Below are 19,643 nucleotides of genomic sequence, written 5' to 3'. Positions count from 1 at the left end.
ATCTGAAGGTTTGGGGGGGGATGCCTTAAGGTGAGGTGTACCACCACCCCCCCCACCCCCACACAGCCCCAGGAAGTGGTGTCTGGCCTCCCTCAGGGTGGTCCCTTGGGGGGAGTCCCAACTTAGCATCAAGACCAGGACCACAGCCTGCTCAGCCTCATGTCAGTCAGGGCAGACCCCCCCATCCCCCACCCAGGAGAGCAAGGTCTCTATGGCAACCCTTCCCCCCCCCCCCACCCCCCCCACCCCCCCCCCCCCCCCACCCCCCGAACCCAAGGCCCAGAAAAGTCACTGGCCCATCGAGATGCAAGCAAGCAGGGCAGGGTAGTCCAGGGCCTAAAGGTCACAGATCCTTATTATGGCATGTGCCCTGGAGCAATGCTCTGCTGTCCCACCGAGGAGGAAGGACAGAGCTGCTTCTGTTCTGGCCTCATTGCTGAGGAGTCTTGTCTTGGGCAAGCCACTTACTGATTCTGAGCTTTGGTTTCCTGCCCTCTCAGACGGGACTATAATCGGCGCTGCCCATCTTTTTCAAGGCCCCTGGGAGAAGGCCATGGAGAGAAGGGCAGAGGAAATATTGCGGGGGGCGGGGGGGGGGGAGATGGTGGCCCCACTTGGTTCTGCCCTGGCTCCAGCTCAGCCTCCGGGGGTTGAGGAGGCCCAAATTGCCAGTGTCGTGAACTCACAGGTGACCCCAGGGGCCTGTGATCTCTTTGTTAAGATGGAAATCATTTCAAAGCTCCTTTCCCTTTAGTGTGACAGGCAGATTCTGGAGAAGGAAAGTGGAAATGACTCCCTCCCACCGTACCCCGGCATGTGACCTTTGGCCCAGAGATTGAAAAAGGAATCATCCCCTAGAGACCCCCAGGCTCCTCACACCCCTAATTCCCCCGGTGCCACCCTCTCAGCTCCTCTCCAAATAGGGGAGTTTGAGCTGGCAAAAGACCAGACAGGAGCGGGCTGGAAGGTTCCCCAAAGCTAATGATGAGAACAGCCACTCCCTCCCCAAGCCCCCATCCCTGGGTGAGGACAGATGGGGGGGGTCCCATGCCCAATGGTCAGAGCCCCTTGGAAGGCGGCCATGTGCTCACAACGATGATACAAAGAAAGAGGGCTCCAGCCCCCATGCCACCCCACCCCTCCGGGAGGTGAGCTGAGAAACCACAGAACAAACACAAAGTCATTGAGGGGGGCCCTCGGTGACCACCCTCAGGATGTTATTGCTTTGGAGCGCCTTCTCTCTTTATAAAGGCTGTGCAAACCCACCCCCGAACAGGGTGGGCTCAGGTTGGGGAGCAAGGCTGTGCCCCTCTGTCCTCAGGTTGGGACAGCCAGGCCCCACCCCGGCTTTGAAATGCTACCCCTGAACTACCAGAGCAATGACAGCTGGAGAGAGAAGGCGCTCTCCTGGCTCAAAATATTCCGAATGGTGAGTAATAAACAAACGGCAGAGAAATCACACTGGTTAAAAAAAAAAAAAGCACAGGGGAGGGGCTGATTCTGAGCCCCGCTGCCTCCACCCCAGCCTTGGGATTCCAGCCGCCATGATTCCAGGAAGGTCAGAAGGCCTCCTGGACCAAGGAGGGGGTGCCTCCATCTCCCCATCCCTATGCAGGGGGGTGCTATAACTCAACCAGAACTTCGAAGGATGCCCAGGGCTGGGAACAGGCCAGGGGAGGGGGGAGTTCCAGGTGGGAGGACTCACCTGGTCCACAGCCTAAAAGGGCGGGGGGGTGGGGGGAGTGGGGATAAGGTGGGACAGAACACAGCCGGGCAATCCTCAGTGGAAACCACCTCCTCTGATGGAGCCCCGGCCCTGCCAAGGCCCACATCATCAGGAGCGCTTCCTAAATAAAATCAGTCCCAAGGGTAATAAATCAGAACATCTGACTGTCATGGGCGGCTCTGGCTACAACCCTACATGAGGAGCGGAGGAAGAGGAGGAGGAAGAGGAGGAGGAGGAGGGGCCAGCCTCCCTTGAACCAGGTCCAGGCTTGGGCCCAGGCCAGGCCAGCAGGGAGAAGGCTGCCTCCTGGAATTTTCTCCATCCCCTCTGTAAGGACTCTATGTGAAGCTAAGACCAGGCCCAGGGCCAGGCACTCTAAGCCTACTCGGCTAACCAAGACTACGTCCTACACAGCAGGACTGGGTAATGATGGCGGGGAGCAGTGTGTGTGTGGGTAGTGGGTGGCTGGGTGCCTCCCAGGGGAGGTGGCAGAAATGTGCTTCTACAGAAAGGGGCCATCCTGTGTCCCCCCCACATGCAAAAGGGCTTCCGAAGGCTCCAGGGAAGACCAGGCCAGGTGGGGCCGGGAAGGCAGCCCCCAGGCCTGCTCAAGAAGGAATCTTCCCCTTCTCATTCATACTCCTGTCTTGCCTCACTCTCTTTCTCTCCTTGAGCCAAGGTCACTGAGGCCGGAGCAGTGGGTTCTGCCCTTAGTTCAGGATGGTTTGTTTAAAAAGACTAAAACTGGGGAGCTCGGGTGCCTCCCCAGGCCCTTAGCCTGGAGGCAGAGGGCCAGACAAGATGACCTTTGACCTCATCCGACAAGGAGGGATTCTCCTACCTGGGAACCCCTCACCTTGGCACCCAATCCCAGCTTTCTTCACACTCCCTCTCTAAACCGGCATCCCCCCAATTCAGAGACTGGTGAGCTCTCTGGGGCTGGGGTTCTCGAAAATTAGGGTCCTGCAGCTCCTCAGTCGAAATACAGCCAACAGAGTTCTTTCCAGTCCGCCCACAGTGTGCAAACTAGCTTCTTACACTCCCACAGAGCCAGGTGCCCTGGGGGTCCCTGCCAGGCCTGGGCACCCCTTTCCTTTCCCCTGGTCCCTGCTGGACCCCATGTCCTAGAGCCGCCAAAAGAGAAACAGGCAGGGGACGGACAGATAGACTCGAACAGGCGGCGGCAGAGCTCCTTCCATGGGCAGGCGGAGGGAGGCCTGAGCTCCTCTTCAGGTTGGGGGTGCGGGGCCCCCGGAGCTGGCGCCGGATCCTTGCAAAGCTGCCCCGTAGGCTCGGGGGACAGGAGTAGCTGCCTGAACCCGGTGCCGCAGGAAAGACACTTGCTGGTAATTGGCACCATGGAGATGGCCGCTGGGTTCTGGACGTGACTCCGGGCAGCGAGCTTCCAAGGAGGCAGAAAGGGGGTGCGGTCGGACAGAGTCGGGGGCAGGAGGATGGTGTGCTCTGCCGCCTCGATCTTTCCTTTCTCCGGACTAGCAGACGCATCCACCAGGTCAAGAACCGGCCAAGTCAAAAGTGCAGCCAATCCCATCGGGAGAGGGAAGGTCTCGGGGAATAGGAGGCAAAAAAGGGGTGAGGAGGGGCCCTGGGGGGTCAAGTCTCCCCATTCAGCTTCCCCACTGGGTGGGGGAGAACCCCGGCCTCCTCTGTTCAATATGCCCCCGGGCCTGGGGTCCCAGGTCGGGTCTCCGGACCATCTCGGGGAGCCCCTCCCCCTCCCCGGCACTAAGATCGCTCGCCACAGGGCCCCACGGTGCTCTCGAGGGACAGCTGGGATGCCTGCCGGAGCAGGGGGCCCGTGGCTGGGTCCACCATGGAGGAGGTGGGGAAGAGCTTGTACCAGCCGACGGCCAGGGTGGTCAAGTCCAGCTCCTCCAGCAGCACGCGGGCCACGCCCATGAACTGCTTCCGCTCCATCCGCCCGTAGTTCCCCCACACGATCACCTGCGGGGCAAGAGACACCGAGGTTCAGATCCTGCCAACGCCACTCACAGGCCCAGAAACAGAACCTCGGGTCACCGCGTGCCTCATTCATCTCCGTGTCCTGGAAGTCCACCTCCTTAAAGTGGCTCAAGTCCTACCAGATGCTCTTGGATAATGGCTTCTTCCCTCCAGTCTTGCTCTTTCTTTCCACCTGCCCCATCTTTGAGCCCTAGCCTTGAGGGCTGACCCTACATTGTGAGTGTCCTACCTACCCCCTCATCTACCTGCCCTCTGCTTCCAGATCCTCAGAAATAAAGGTTTTAAAAGGAGTTAGTAGTTGGGACTTCCCTAGTGGTCCAGTGGCTAAGACTCCGCTCTCCCAATGCAGGGGGCCGGAGTTGGATCCCTGGTTGGGGAACTGGATCCCACATTCCCCAACTAAGACCTGGCACAGACAAATAAAAATAATAAGTAAGTTTTAAAAAAATTTTAAATAAATAAAAGTGGTTAGAACAGCCACATGTAAATCAATGCAATTAGAACACTCTCTCACAGCATATACAAAAGTAAACTCAAAATGGTTTAAGCACCTAAAACATGACATCATCAAACTCCCAGAAAAGAACTTAGTTAAAACATTCTCTGACATAAACAGTAGCAATATTTTCGTAGATCCCTTGCCCAAGGTAAAAGAAATAAAAGCAAAAATAAACAAATGGGACCTAATCAAACGTACAAAAAACTTTTGCACAGCAAAGGAAACCATCAAAAAGCAAAAAGACAAATGACAGAAATGGGAGAAAATAAGACTGACAAAGGGTTAATATCCAAAATGGATAAACAACTCATACAACTCAATATTGGGGAAAAAAATCAAAAAATGGGCAGATGACCTAAACAGATTTTTTTCCAAAGAAGACAAACAGATGGCCAATAGGCACATGAAGAGATGCTCAACATCACTATTAGAAAAATGCAAATCAAAAACCACAATGAGGTATCACCTCACACCAGACAATACGGCCATCATCAAAACGTCTACACACAATAAATGCTGGAGAGGACGGGGGAAAAAGGGAAACCTCCCACCCTGTTCATGAGAATGTAAATTGGTACAGCCCACTATGGAGGGTCCTTAAAACACTTAAAACAGAGCTACCATATGATCCAGCAATCCCACTCCTGGGTAGGTATCTGGAAAATGATGAAAATTCTCATTTGAAAAGATATATGCACCCCAATGTTCATAGCAGCACTATTTACAATAGTCAAGACATGGACGCCACTGTGTCTTCTTTGGAAAAAAATCTGTTTAGGTCATCTGCCCATTTTTTGATTTTTTTCCCCAATATTGAGTTGTATGAGTTGTTTATCCATTTTATCCAAGTGCCCATCAACAGACAACTGGCTTAAGAAGATATGGTATGTATACACACACACACACAATGGAATATTACTCAGCTTTAAAAACAACGAAATATTGCCATTTGCAGCAAGGTGAATAGACCTAGTATATATTATACTTGGTGAAGAAGTCAGAGAAAGACAAATACTATATGATATCACTTAAATGTGGTATCTAGAAAAATAATACAAGTGAATGTATATACAAAACTGAAATAGACTCACAGACACAGAAAACAAAGTTATGGTTACAAAAGGGGAAGGGAAGGGAAGATGGGAGGGACAGATTAGGAGTACGGGTTAACAAAGTACCATATCTAAAATAGAAAAGCAACAAGGATTTACTGTCTAGCACAGGGAACTACGGGTTTCCCTGGTGGTTCAGATGGTAAAGAATCCGCCTGCAATGAAGGAGACCTGGGTTCAATCCCTGGTTTAGGAAGATCCCCTGGAGGAGGGCATGGCAACCCACTCCAGTATTCTTGCCTGGAGAATCCACATGGACAGAGGAGCCTGGTGGGCTACAGTCCATGGGTGTCGCAAAGAGCCGGAGACAACTGAGCGACTAAGTGTGCACACACACACAGAGGGGACTATACTCAGTATCTTATGATAACCTATAGCAGAAGAAAATCTGAAAAAACTAACTGAATCACTTTGGTGCACATTTGAAATTAACACAATACTGTAAATCAATTATACTTCAGTTTTTAAAGGCTGCCACATGTAGAACACACACACTAGCCTCCTTCCTTTTTTTCAACAGACTCTTTTGTGCAGTACTTTCCCCATTTCTCGGTCAAACTCTTTCTTAGAGCAGCCAGACAGGTGGTCTCTGTGGCTGCAGGATCCTCATTTGCTCTCCTCAGGTTGTAACTCTGCCCCTCTCTAAATGTGGGCTGGCTTATCGCTCACAAGACCTATTGTCTTGATGCACACACTTTGGGGTCAGACATGTGTAGGGTCAAATTCCAGTCTTGTCTAGGTCGTTTCGAGCAAAGTCACTTAGCCTCACCGAGACTCAGGGTTCTTGTTTGTAAATGGAATCATCCACACTCAGCTTACCTGGCAGGCGAGGCTCACAGGAGATAATAAATGTGGAAGCTCACTGTAAGCTGTAAGCCGTTCCTCAAGCATGCAGAGAGATATACAAACAACATGGGCCACGGCTATTGGTTACTGCACGTCAGGAACTGTCTAAGGCCAAATCAACCCTAGATTCAATCTTCCCAGTAACGCTATAAAAAAGGATTCTGATTTCACAGCTGTTTAAACTGGGGCTCAGGGAGGTTAAATCATTTGCCCAAGGTCACGCAACTAATAAATCGTCAATGCCCCCTAGGTAACTGATCAGACACCATGTGTAAAGCAGAAAGCTAGTGGGAACCTGCTGTATAGCACAGAGAGCCCAGCTTGGTGCTTGGTGGTCACCTAGAGGGGTGGGGAGTGGAAGGGAGGTTCAAGAGGGAGCGGCTATATGTATACATATGGGGGCGGATTCATTCCTTGTACAGCAGAAAGTAACACAACATTGTACAGCAACTATATTCTCAATTTAAAAAAAAGCAGCAGCCCAATGTCTGTGGATTTGTTATCAGGGCTTACCTGCATGCCCCTCAATTTCATATTGAAGCCCTGACCCCAGAACATGACTGTATTTTGAGACTGGTCCTTTAAGGTGATTACGTTAAAATGGGCCATTAGTGTGGGTTGAGATTTTAACTGGTGGTGTCATAAGAGCAGAAGATTAGGACACACAGTCAGACATCAGGAATGCCTGCATGTAGAAAAAGAACCGTATGAGTTCACAGCAAGAAGGTAGCCGTCTGCAAGCCAAGGAGAGAGGCCTCGGAAGAAACACAACTTGTGACACTTTGATCTTGGACTTCTACCCTCCAGAACTGTAAGAAATAAATTTCTGTTGTCTAAGACCCCAGGTCTATGGTATTTTGTTATGGCAGCTATAGCAGACGAACACAGCTGGCATCGTTCAATTGTGGTGGGTCTGTCATGCCCTTACATTAGTCAGAAGGTTCAGTAGCAAGGACCCCCATGCCAAATTTCTATTTTTTTTTATCTTTCTGCATCCCAGACAGGGATGTGCTCTGGAGCGTCTTCAAAGATGCTCAGGCCAGAAAACACAGACCTTAGTCCAGTGGGCCAGGTGTGGCCCCCAGATGGCCTTCTGGTTGTTTTAAGTTGTCTTTGAATGCCTCTAGACCAGAACGATTTTTCCCAACTTTGTTCTGACTGATATATACAGCAAGACAGACATTTAAATCACCCAGGGAACACGTGAGATTCACAAATGAAGCAAGTGGCTCCACCAAAGACTTGCCTTTCTAAGAATGAGAAATGTTTTCTTTCCTAGTCCTATTTTCCATTTCTTTCCTACTTCCTATTCCAGTCCATTAAAAAAAAAAAAACCACTAAACTGAGTTCATAAATTGCTGATGGGTCACAACCTACAAATTGAAAGACTGTGCCCTAGACAGGACCCGGGCTTTCCAGTTTGGCAAAAGCCTGCTGTCTTGGAGATTTGGAACACCTTGGGCCTACCCTTGTGTGCTTTGCCTGTTCAGGTTAGGAGCAAGAAACTTAGGTATAAACTAGAGATGCCCAAACAGCGGCTCTGAGGGACCTCCCTGGTGGTCAAGTGGCTAAGACTCCACGCTCTCAATGCAGGGCGTCTGAGTGTGATTCCTGGTAAACTAGGGAACTAGACCCCACATGCTGCAACTAAGAGTCCACGTGCTGCACTAGGACCTGGAGTGGCCAAAAAAAATAAGTATTTTTAAAAACAAAGACAAACAAAAGCAAACAGCAGCTCAAAGACGGTAGGCATGTGGCTGCTAAGGCATCCAGCCTGGGCCCCATGATGGGCAGCTAACACTAGTCTCAGCAAACATCTTTTGTTGTTTTTTGTTTAGTTGCTAAGTCGTTTCTGACCCCATGGACTGTAATCTGTCAAGTTCCTCTGTCCATGAGATTTCCCAGGCAAGAGTACTGGAGTGTGTTGACATTTCCTTCTTCAAACCCATGTCTCCTGCATTGGCAGGTGGATTCTTTTTCTGCTGAACTACCAAGGAAGCCCTAGGTAACCACTACGCTCTTCCTAAAAGTCAGGGGGCCAAAGGCCTCTGGATCCTCAAAAACCTTTCAGTCTATTAGCACAGCGCTCCATGCCAAGCCCCTGGTCTCCAGAGGTTGGTGATGATGGTAATCATGATAATAACAATGGTGGCCACTTGTAGAGCCCTTACTACAGGCTGAACTTGCAAATACCTTTCTTACACAAAGGACACATTCCAGTGTCACGGTAACTCTATCGGTGGCTACTATTAATATCCCCATTTTACAGATAAAGAAGCTGAGGCTCAGAAAGGAACTTGTTCCAAGTCACACCACAAATGGTGGCGCTCAGATCTACCAGAGTGCTCTGCTTTTTCCAGGTGAGACTCTCCCTGGCCCCTCACCTGCAGGACTTTGCCCTGGGGACTCTCAGGAAACAGCAGCACCTGGTTATATAGTGGGTCCAGCGACTTGCGAGCGACTTTGGTCTTCTTCTTGGCAATGCAGACGCCGTTCTCCAGCAGGTAGGCCTTGATGTAGGCCGCTGAGGACAGAGGTCAGCAGGGTGAGCTGTAGCCTGGGCCTCCAATGGTGGGTAGAGGGTTCAGCAGAGGGACCCAGTGCTGGGGATCGGGGTGCCCCCAGGGAGTCTGGGGATGAGGCAACAGTGGTGGGGTGCAGCCAGGGTTGGCTGGGGTCTACTCTACCCTCTCCAGTGGTCCTGCCTGCCCTTTGGCTCACCCTTTCCCTCTCTCAGTCCCTGGCCTGCCCACCCTTCCTGGGCTTACACACTCATGGCTGACCCACTCACTCTGATGTTTGCTGAACACTCAAGGCATTCCATGCACCCTACCAGGTGCTAGGGTAGAATCACAAATGGTAGAACCACAAAAAAAAAAAAAAAGATGGTCTCTGAACCCCTCAGTGCAGTCAAGGAGTTGGACAAGGTCAATGGACAATTTCAACTGGGTCTCCAGAATAAATTCTAAACCACCAGTGACACAGGAGTCACTAGCTTTGGGGGGAGGGAGACCCCCAGTTAGACACCATCATCTCTCTTCTAGACCCAGCTACCCCTCAGGACATCCTCCCAGACCTCCACCCCCGCCTTGCAGACAGGAGGGCAGCCCCCACACCTGGCAGTGTCTTGGAGCCTGGCTTGGCCGTCAGACCCCGAGCCTGGATGATGTCCACTTCCAGCTGACCGTTCCGCTCCTGCAAGCCGATCTCCACGTCCCCTGCAACAGGCCCCAAGAGCTGAGACCAGGAAGTGGCTTGGAAGCTCCATCAAGGACTCGGCTCCCCATCTCTGTTGAGGATGCAATTTCCTTCCCCTGCTCCCAGCCACAAACAAACCAGAACCAACCCCCACGCCGAGTGCCCGGGCTCTGCAGAGCACCTGGCAAGTGTGACCTGGGCTCCAGGCTGAGTGCTCAGTGGATGTAACCCTGGCAGAGGAGAGACACGGGGTTTCTGGTGGGGACCCCCACCCCCTTTGGAACAGGTCTTGGGACACTTACCCATCGGCGTGGTGGCCAGGGTCTGGCGGCCCACAAACTGTGCCGGCCCCATGCTGCCCAGGAAGTCACTGAACTGGGCATCCGATGCCAGACAAACTCCCCCGTAGTTGAGGCTGCAAGAAAGAATGAGACAAAAACAGACGTTCCCAGGGGCCAACTGAGGACTCGGATGACTCAGGCAGTCAGCTCTAGAACCTCCCTAATTCCATGGCGATTCTGTCCACATCCATCTCCCAGTCTCAGGCAGGCCGGTGTCCTCTCTCTGCTTCTTTCTCCTTTAATGGCCCTAAAATCTCTGCTCTGACTCCAAAATTCTAGGGCTTAGTTTCTGTGTCCTGTCTGACCCCTCCTTGCCAAGTTTCAGGTGGTTCTCCCATGAAATGGGTATGATGCCACTTGCCTCTCCAGGTAGGACTCTCAGGAGGTGATGCTTGTCCATGCCTGGCTCTATGGGTTAGGGCTGCAACACTCAGAGTGTGGTCCAGGGACCGGCAGCACTGCCTGGGAGCTAATTAGAAAGGAAAAGGTGGTCCACTCCCTCCCCAGCTGGTGAATCAGAAACTGCCTTTTAACAGGAGCCCCAGAGGACTTGTTTGCACTAGACAGTTAGAAATATACAGAGCCAGTTGCTCAGCCTCAGAGGTTCACGCTTGTCCTTGCCATGGGTCTGCCAAATATCTGCTCCCCTTCCTTTGGGAACCAGACTTTAAATCTCCTTTGGGGAGGCCCTCCTCAAGACATTGATTCCCATGGAGCAGAGCAGACCCAGCTTCAGAAGCTCACCTGGACTCAGCCTGGCCAATCAGGCCATTCCTTCCTTGGCCAGTGACTGGTTGAGAGTTGGGTGTCTCGCCCAAGCCCACAAGAATCTGCCCAGGAAGCTTTCTTTGAACTGTAGGAAGTGAGAGACTCTCTTTTCTCACGAGATCCGAACCTGAGACAGAAGCCTGGAGCCTCTGGCCACTCCCTTGCTGCCATCGGCAGCCCATGAAGGAGGCCATCACACAGGCAGCACTGCATAAGCTCCTGGATCAAACGCTACCTGAAGCAAGAGATACTTCTTTCTCTTTCTGGTTATGTAAGTCGACAACAACTATTATTATATTATTTTGCTAAAGCCAATTTTAGTTTTTTCTTTCCCATCTCTGAAATGGGAACAATAACACTCCCATCTCCTAGACCTGTTAAGTACTTAATGAGTAATTGTTGTCATTTAGTCATTCAGTCACGTCCGGCTCTGCGACCCCACAGACTGTAGCACGCCAGGCTTCCCTGTCCTTCACCATCTCCTGCAGCTTGCTCAAACTCATGTCCATTGAGTCAGTGATGCCAGCCACCCATCTCATCCTGTCGTACTCTTCTCCTCCTGCCTTCAATCTTTCCCAGCATCCGGGTCTTTTCCAATGAGGCAGCCCTCTGCATCAGGTGGGCAAAGTACTGGAGCTTCAGCTTCAGCATTAGTCCTTCTAGTGAATATTCAGGGTTGATTTCCTTTAGGATTGACTGGTTTGATCTCCCTGCTGTCGAAGGGACTCTCAAGAGTCTTCTCCAACACCACAGCTCGAAAGCATCAATTCTTTGGCACTCAGCCTTCTTTATGGTCCAACTCTCACATCCATACATGACTACTGGAAAAACTTAATGAGATCAGGCACTAAACATCAAGCTTGATGTGCCTATTATCTTCAGAAGTAAAGCACTTGTAATCCATCTTCTTTTAGGATCCTCGCCACAGCCAAAGGAGGTTGAGGGTTTTTTCATTTTTCTTTTTTTTTTTTAACCTTTATCAGCATTATGCATGTGAAGAGGCAGACTCGGCCCAATCTGAAGCCAGAATTCACAGGGCAAAGTCAGCACATGGATACAACACCTTTAAGGCCAACCCCAGGTGACCTTCCACTTGGGCATGCTCCAAGAACAACAGTTGGCTCGGAACAAGCACATACTGTGCCAGGTTTCACAGCAGCCAACCAAAGGGTCTTTTAGCAGGAAGGGGCGACTACCTCGGGACTTGACTGAGGGCACTGCACGCTTTGTTTCCTGCCCTAGGAGCAGCCCCCTACCCTGTCCCCAGCTTCCTTCCAAGGGAACCTTCTGGGCTGTCAGCCTTGAAGGAGCCAGAGGAGAACCCAAGGGGTATCTGGTTCCACCTTGAGGATGTTCCCTTCTGCTTCTGAACCACTCTGCTTGTCTACCTTGGCACCAGTTCTTCTGATACAATGACTCACTTACTGTTCCCAGCTCTTCACACCCTAGACATACTCCCTGATGTTTGAACCGCAGCTGTCTGCCTTTACACCTCATTGCTAATTCACAAATCCTCACAGTTGGCAAAGAATTCACTCTCCAGCTCTGCAAATAGTTACAGGAAAGTGTCCTCTGACCCAGCAGCCTCCCTATTTCACAGATTGGAAGACTGAGGCCCAGAATGAGAAAGACAGCTGCCTGAGGGCTAGAAAACTGGCAGTGCCCGCTGCTACACCAGGCCACTGCCCAAGAATATTTGCACCTTCATGTATAAAATTCCAAGCAAGCTGCAGGAACAAACAAGAGAAGACCCCATGCACAAAGAACTTACCATTCTGCTGGGCAAACAAACGTGTTGCCCCCAAAGAAACAACTAAAGAGGACGACTGTCTTCTTACGAGACACAACCAGTCCCCTACCCGCCCACCTTGGGTTGTGAGAGCTCAGAGACCATCGGAAGAGAGGAATCACTGCAGACTGCAGTGGCCCAGAATGGACCAGGAGAGAATTTGACCTGGGGGGCCAAAGGTTATACAGGGCCCAGTAACAAGGTGAGAGGAAAGGCGGTCACCTCCTACATAATATCTTCTCTCTGCACTGAGCAGAGTCATCAGCAGGGAGTCCTGAGGTCCTCAGGATGGTGACGCCACAAGAGTGAAGGAGCCCAGTAAGGAGCAGGAGAGAGTACTTCTCTCCTAAGAGGGTGATGGAGACAAGGCAGGGGCAAGAGAGTCTAGTTCATGACCTTGGAGAAGGTCAATGTTGAGGGTTCAGGCAATGTCACAGAACACCAGAAAGGACAGACTTGGGAAAAAAAGAGGGAAACCAATTGTTGTAGGCCTTTGGATGTGGAGGAGAAAAGGACTGTATCTAGCCATGGATGGTTTATAATAGTGAAAATGGAAACTCTAAATATCTGAAAGCAGAGGAATCATAAACATGTACTGATTATTTTAAAAAAGAGCAAAGGAGCTTGCCTAGATGCAATGACCAGAACACCTGTGCTGAAGTTTACATAAGCAAAAAATACATGTTCATATTAAGTCATAAGTCATTGACTGAAGAAACTGGTTTGACTTAAACTAAGGCAGTACCTGGTCCCCTGATCAGAGCTGATGGATCCAGGGTCAGACAGCTGATCCAAACCCAGTGAAACAAAGACTCTCTCTGGGAAACTGAGAGAATCCTGAAGCCCAACAGTCACAGGAACTGAGCCCTGTGAATGGCCTGCCCTCTCACAGAGCCCCAAGACTCTCACAGTGGGTGACGTGGCCTTTCTACCACATCCGTTTCTTTTCCAGCTCAGCCTCCTGAAGGTCTGGGCTCCTGAAGCCCAAGAAACGGCTGTGCCTCATGGGTTCTAAGGCACCAAAGGGGCCCAGCCTCCCAGGCAGAGTAAGGCCTTCTACAGCCTGAAATTGAAAGTTTCCTCCAACATCTTCACTGTCTGCTCCTCAGCGTCTGGTGGGATTGTGAGCAGACAATAGGGAACTGGCAGGCCTGGTAATTAGCGGTAATTGTTTATAATATCTGGGCGGCTGCCTGATTTCCCATCCCATGGTGCCTCGCTGGCTGCCAAGGAACCAGGCTGACGCCCCAGAAACCCTGAACGGGTTATCCCATCCTCCACCGGGCTGGAGGGAGGAAGAATCAAGTGGTGGTAGGTCCCTGCTGGCCAGAGGACCAACTGCATCAGAGACCCTGCTCCAACTCGAGGTCTTCCCAGGAGAAGGACAGAAGGCAGAAGATACAAAGGCAGGGCTGCTCTAACTCCTTGCTGGTCAAGTGCTTGCTTTGGGACCTCTGGCCAGCTGCTGGTGTCTCTGCCCTTGAATCTTATCTGCAAATGAGCTCACACTGACCGTGGAGACTGTGTACAGCCATTCCTTCCTTTGCTGGCTGCCTGCACTACACCAGTTTTAAATGATTTGAAAATCTCTGCTCAGAGGCTCCATTCCCAATGGGAAAGAGCATGCTGAATTACTATTAAGGGCCATATACTCACTACTACTGAGGCCAGGCCTTCCACAGTAGGAACTCAATACATGTTTTCTTATTATGTTTGGCTCTTCTGGGTCTTTGTTGCTGTGCGGGGGTTTTACTGCCAAACCCTTCTGTGTGCTAAGTCACTTCAGTCTGCCAGGCTCCCCTGTCTGTGGGATTCCCCAAGCAGGAATACTGAAGTGAGTTGCCATGCCCTGCTCCAGGGGATCTTCCCGACCCAGGGATCGAACCCACATCTCTTGGTCCAACCCGGAACTGGGAAAGCCTACTGATTGAGACTGAACTGTGGTATCATATAGACCTTGGATTCCAATGCTGTGCAACCTGGGGTAAGTTGGGTAACCTCTCTGAGCTGCATGTACAAAATCACCCAGCTAAGCTGTTGGAGACAGTCAATAGGATACTGCAGGCAAGGTCTTAACAAATGTACAGAGCATTGGCTGGATGAATAAAGGACTGGGGTGCTGCGGCCCGCAGATCTCTGCTGCCTGGCCTGGGACAGCCTCTTCTCCCTGCCTGTGGTATTTTCATGGTGCTTCTGATTTCAAACCTAGCAGGAAGTGCAGTACCTGGGTGCCTGAGAGGAGGCCCAGGTCATCTGGGTGGGGCGGGGCGCCGCCCCCCCCGGCGGGGCGCGGCGGCTACAGCAGCTGATTCTTCCAAGGGACGCATGCCATGCAGGCAGAGGCAGAGACCTGAAACAGGATTAAAACTCGTGTTCTGCTGGCCTTTTATTTTGTGTTAATGGTGAAATGAGATTTCCTGCCTCTCAAATCCTGTTAGTTTGGTTTGTGGGGCTGAAACCCATTTGTCTTTTATTATTAACCTTTGAGCTCTGTTTGGCCCCTGGATTTTCTGTTTTCTCCACAGTTAAAGAAATAATTGGGTTATTTGGGGGTTTGACATCTACTCTGTTTTCCAGATGGATCGCCCGTCTCAACTCATTGGAAATTAAAAGGTGGCCCAGCCCTCGTGGTGAGCATGGGTTATGTGGTCCTGAAAGGTTCACGGGCTCTCTGTTCATCCATTCACTGCCTATCTCTACCTGTCCATCGTCCATCCATCCCCCCCTCCCACAGCCTCGCAGAGGGTGCAATACAGCCAGTTCTGCTGTGACTCGAAATGTACACTCCTAAACACTACAGTGCAGGGCAAAGTCCTGAAGTCAAAATCTGAGAGAGTATGGGGAAAATATGGTCAGGGGTACAACACCCCAAAAGCTTATCAACAATAAAAGACATAATAAGAATGGTAGCACAGTCTTACCCCTGTAAAATGGTTAAGAAATGCACAGATTGGGGGACAAGGGATACATGTGTACATTTATGGCTAAGTCCCTTTGCTGAAACTATCACAACAGTGTTAATTGGCTATGTTGTTGTTCAGTCACTAAGTCATGTCTGACTCTTTGCAACCCCATGGACTGCAGCACACCAGGCTCCTCTGTCCTCCACTATCTCCCAGAATTTACTCAAATTCATGTCCATTGAGTCGGTGATGGTATCTAACCATCCAATATAAAAAAAGAAGTCTTTTAAAAATGAAATAAATGCGTAGATACTACAATAAATATGGTGCTCTACCTTGAAGACAGTTTGACATTTGCTTGTGGAAATGAGTGTCAGCAGATCTTCAGTGTGAGTTACTACAAAGTGGTGATGGAGGGCTCTCCAAACAGATGGGTGGGAACTTGTAACACCAGGTGTAGGGGGTGGGGGCTGAGGGAAGGGACAGATGCAAGGGGTGTGTTTTGTGCAGCCCTCTACGGTTGTAGTTTCCTGAGTTCCCCTTGTGTTTCTCATGGATGAAATCACACCTGAGCAAAGGCGAAATTTATATTGTGCTCCAATTATTCCGGAATACTTGAATCGTGCTGGAACAGATTTGTGTTTTCAAAACAAGCATTGTAGCAGAACTGACTGTGTGCCAGGATATATAGCATCAGCCAACCCTGACTCCAGCTTCTCAAGCTTTCAGGACATTCCCAAACCTGCCTCCCCCTCCCACCTGCCCTGGGCCACGAGAGTATAGTTCCTGGGCATGAAGCCAAGGATTTGATTTATTTTTTATTGATCAAAAGCTTGCCATGAGCCAAGCGCTGATAGTACCAAGTTATCAATATTAACTCATTTAACCCTCATTTAACAACTTTGTGCAAGCTAGGTACTTACTATATGAATACCCACTTTCCAGAAGGGGAAATCAAGGCACAGAAATGTTAAGTAACCTGACCAAGATCACATGACTGTTAAGTGGCTGTTCTGGGACCTGAACCTGGGAAACTGGTTCCAGCGTTCATCTCAACCAGCTACACTGTCTCCATGTCCCAGAGGGACCTCAGGCTTTCCCGGGGCAGAGCACGGGAATCTGCAGTCCACGCCCTGGGGTCAGGCAGGGTATGAGTCCTGACTTCCCCCACTCACTGGTCGTACAGACACAGCCTTCGCTGCTCAGACCCTGCGTTTCAGCGAAGCAGGAGTGAACGATGGTAGCACACCCTCGGTGCAACTGTAAGGACTACTTGAGATAAACGCCTTAGAACAGATTCCGGTGTAATCAAGTACTCAACCAACACCAGTGCCTATAAAACGGAAGCAAAAAAATCCCTATCTCCTAGCCGCTGGCCACATCCGGGGGTGGTTTGTCCTTCAGGCATGATGTCAGCGAAACAACAGAAGGGGCGAAGGGGAAGGAGGTTCTGACCATCCACCAACTCCCGGGCCTTCGGTGATGAGGCAAACAGCCTTGACGGAAAGCCTCCCTGAGGCTGGTTGCAGCGACCCTGCCTCAGCTCACTCTCTGCTCTCCAGAGCTGTGGGCACTGTGGCCCGGTCACCCAGGGAGCTGTGTGCCGATGACCCAGATGCCACAGGACCACGAGGGGCAGAGGGAAGGAGGAGGAAGGGCTCCGGCAGCCAGCGTGGAGAGCTGCGGGTTTACAGGGCGGATGTGCGATGCAGGAGGCTACGGACGGGCGGGAAGGAGGCATGCGTGTGTGCGCATGCGTGAGAGCGTGCGTGCGTGTCTGCACTTCTGTACACAGTCCCAACCCATCACTCGGCCAGATTTGCAGCGCACCCCCTGCGGGCCAGGCCCCGGACTGAACAGCACCAGACACATGTAACAAGTATGACAGAACTGCTGGGCGCTGTGGTGGGGGGAGACCCGGCTGTGGAAGCTGCAGATGGAGGTAGAGGAGTGGCGGGTTTCCCCTGCCCACTCCCAGGACGGACACTGCCAATCAACCCCAACTCTCCTGCCACGCCTGGACTGGACTTCAGAATCCTTCTTAACACAGCACTCCAGGGAGCCACGATCAATTAGCTAGAGTTGGCACACGAGATAAAGCTCATGTTCTTAGCTGAGATCTGGAGGAGGAATGAGTCAGGGGGCGAAGAGGAAGGAGGGGTAGGAAAGAGAGTGTCAGGGGAGGGAGCAATGTATGCAAAGACCAGGAGGTGAGACGGAGGGCAGGTCAAGAGGTTCAGTGATGGAGCTGGGGCACACAGCTTGGGAGGGAAAGGGGGAAAGCTGGCAAAATCCAGAGGAAATAAGTGCTGAGTGACAGACCACACAGTTCAGGCCACAAAGGAGACTTGCAGGTATCCAGTCAAGGGTGATGAGTGGCCTCATGGCTGAGGGAAAGGGGAGATGGACGGAGTGATGAGTGGCCTCATAGCTGGGGAAGGGGAGATGGACGGAGTCAAAGACAATTAGGAGAGAAATGGTAGAGCCCAGTCAACGGCTGGATACGGAGAGAGAGCAAGAGGTGTCTGGGAGAGCCTTCTGGTTTGGGCAGCTGGGAGATAGTGGTGCTGTGCATTCAGAAAAGGTACTAGACTCTGCTGCCATCCCCCACATCCCCTGACCCCCACCATGTCAGTGCTCACAGTCTTCTAACTGTTGGCACCTGCATCCCTCTAGCTACGTTTCTCTGGCACACAAGGGATTTCTCTGGTCCCCAGAGCCCTCATTTCCAGAGGAAGGGCAGGAGACTTAACTGTGAGCAGCCATCAACCAGTAACCAGTAAGAGTGGCAGGGTAAGTGCTCCAGCTCCCTGGCCTCCCAGGGAGTGACTCTCAGGCACCTGTGTCAGGCTGGCTCTGAGACCCCATCAGGGTTAAGCTCTGGATACACACAGTGGCAGCTGGCTTCTCAACACACATGTTACTAGAGGCCTTATGTCTCTCTTATGGGTTCCTCCACCATGTTTTCCAGAATCACCTTCCAAGTGAAATGCTTGCACTCAAATCCATGTCTTGCATCTGGTTCTGGGAAATCCAAACTGAAGCAGATGAAAGTATCTCAGGATGGATGAGGGGTCTGAGGAGGTACTGTTCTCCTGGCCCTTTCTCAGGAGTATTGAATCCTTGCCCTTTATCTGGGGAGATGCTCAGAGAGGTGGGGAGTGGGAGCTTGGCTGGTTGCCCAACTCATAGCTGTTCCCTTCCATCCTTAACATGCAGAACCAACTTTTCCATCAGGCAGAAAGGGGCACTAGGAAGGAAAACCGTTCCCCAGTCCCCAAGGATAAACCAGGATTGGTCCACCATGCTGAAGTCTGCAGAGGGGAGAAGATGGAGAGACCACTGAGCCACCAAACCATGCTGGAAGCATCCACCTCCAGAAATGCTGATAGACACAGCCATTAAAGGAGGGAGGGAATCGAGTAGAATGGTTAAGGGCAGACTCCAAATGCTAGATTTGAATCCCTGAAATCGATGTCACTTACTGGCTGTATGAAACTGTTAGTTGCTCAGTCATGTCTGAGTCTTTGCAACCCCACAGACTGTAGTCCACCAGGCTCCTCCATCCATGGAATTCTCCAGGCAAGAATACTGGAGTGGGTTGCCATGCCCTCCTCCAGAGGATCTTTCTAACCCAGGGATCGAACCTGGGTCTCCTGCATTGTAGGCAGATTCTTTCCCGTCTGAGCTACCAGGGAAGCCACTCTGGCTATGTGACCTTGGGCAATTTAATTAACCTCTCTTGGCTTTCATTTCCTCATCTGTAAGATGAGGATACTAACAGTTCCAGAGTTATCAGGTTACTGAGAGAATTAAATGAGTCAATAAATGTAAAAACAGTTAGCACAGTGTCTGCCCATAGCAAATGCTCTTCTAAAGTGTTTGCTCTAGAACATTATTACCCTTAAGCCAGAACTTCTCAACCTTAACCCACGAATCACCTGGGGATCTTGTTAGAAGCATGAGATGATGCATTTCTTTTCTTCTTCTTTTTTTTTTTTTTTTGAGCCACGCAGTAAGCGGGATCTTAGGATCTTAGTTCCTGCACCAGGAATGGAACCCTTCCCCTCTGCAGTGGAACTGTGGAGTCTTAAGCACTGGACCGCCAGGAAATGCTATACTTCTAACAAGGTCCCAGGGGATGGTGCTGCTGCTGGGCTGAGAATCACACTTTGAGCAGCAAGGGCTCAACCCACTGTAACTGGTACTGTGTAACCTGGAGCCCAAGGATCATCACTGGCAGAATGGCCCAACCCAATGTGCTTCCTTCCCCAGCCCTGAGTCCTAGTGAGGACACAGCATTTCCAAAGTTCTCTGTGCCCGTCCTTTGCAGCTCTTGCCACACTACTAGCTGCGTGGTCAGTGGAAGGCAGGGTCTCCGAGGTGCTCAGTCTGACTGTCCAGCATACTGTAGGTGCTGAATGAATATCCGCATGGTAGCATCCCTGGGCCCACTTGCAGAATACACATGCCCGGCA

General features: G+C 51.1%; 1 protein-coding gene across 1 annotated transcript in view; it reads right to left on the bottom strand.

Annotated features, from left to right (window-relative positions):
• Window positions 1-275: 275 nt before the first annotated feature.
• Window positions 276-19,643, bottom strand: part of RIMS4 (regulating synaptic membrane exocytosis 4) — a 69,662-nt gene continuing 50,294 nt past the window's right edge. The window contains exons 3-6 of the mRNA XM_040248950.1: window positions 9,667-9,779; window positions 9,283-9,384; window positions 8,551-8,690; window positions 276-3,691 (exon numbers count right to left, since the gene is read on the bottom strand). Coding sequence (XP_040104884.1) covers window positions 3,473-3,691; window positions 8,551-8,690; window positions 9,283-9,384; window positions 9,667-9,779 — 574 coding nt within the window. The 3' untranslated portion in view covers window positions 276-3,472. The remainder of the gene's footprint in view (window positions 3,692-8,550; window positions 8,691-9,282; window positions 9,385-9,666; window positions 9,780-19,643) is intronic.

This window comes from Oryx dammah, unplaced genomic scaffold, assembly GCF_014754425.2.
Source record: "Oryx dammah isolate SB20612 unplaced genomic scaffold, SCBI_Odam_1.1 HiC_scaffold_10, whole genome shotgun sequence".
NCBI classification, from domain to species: domain Eukaryota; kingdom Metazoa; phylum Chordata; class Mammalia; order Artiodactyla; family Bovidae; genus Oryx; species Oryx dammah.
The sequence above is the reverse complement of the archived record's forward strand: the minus strand, read 5'-3'. Positions and strand labels throughout refer to the sequence as shown.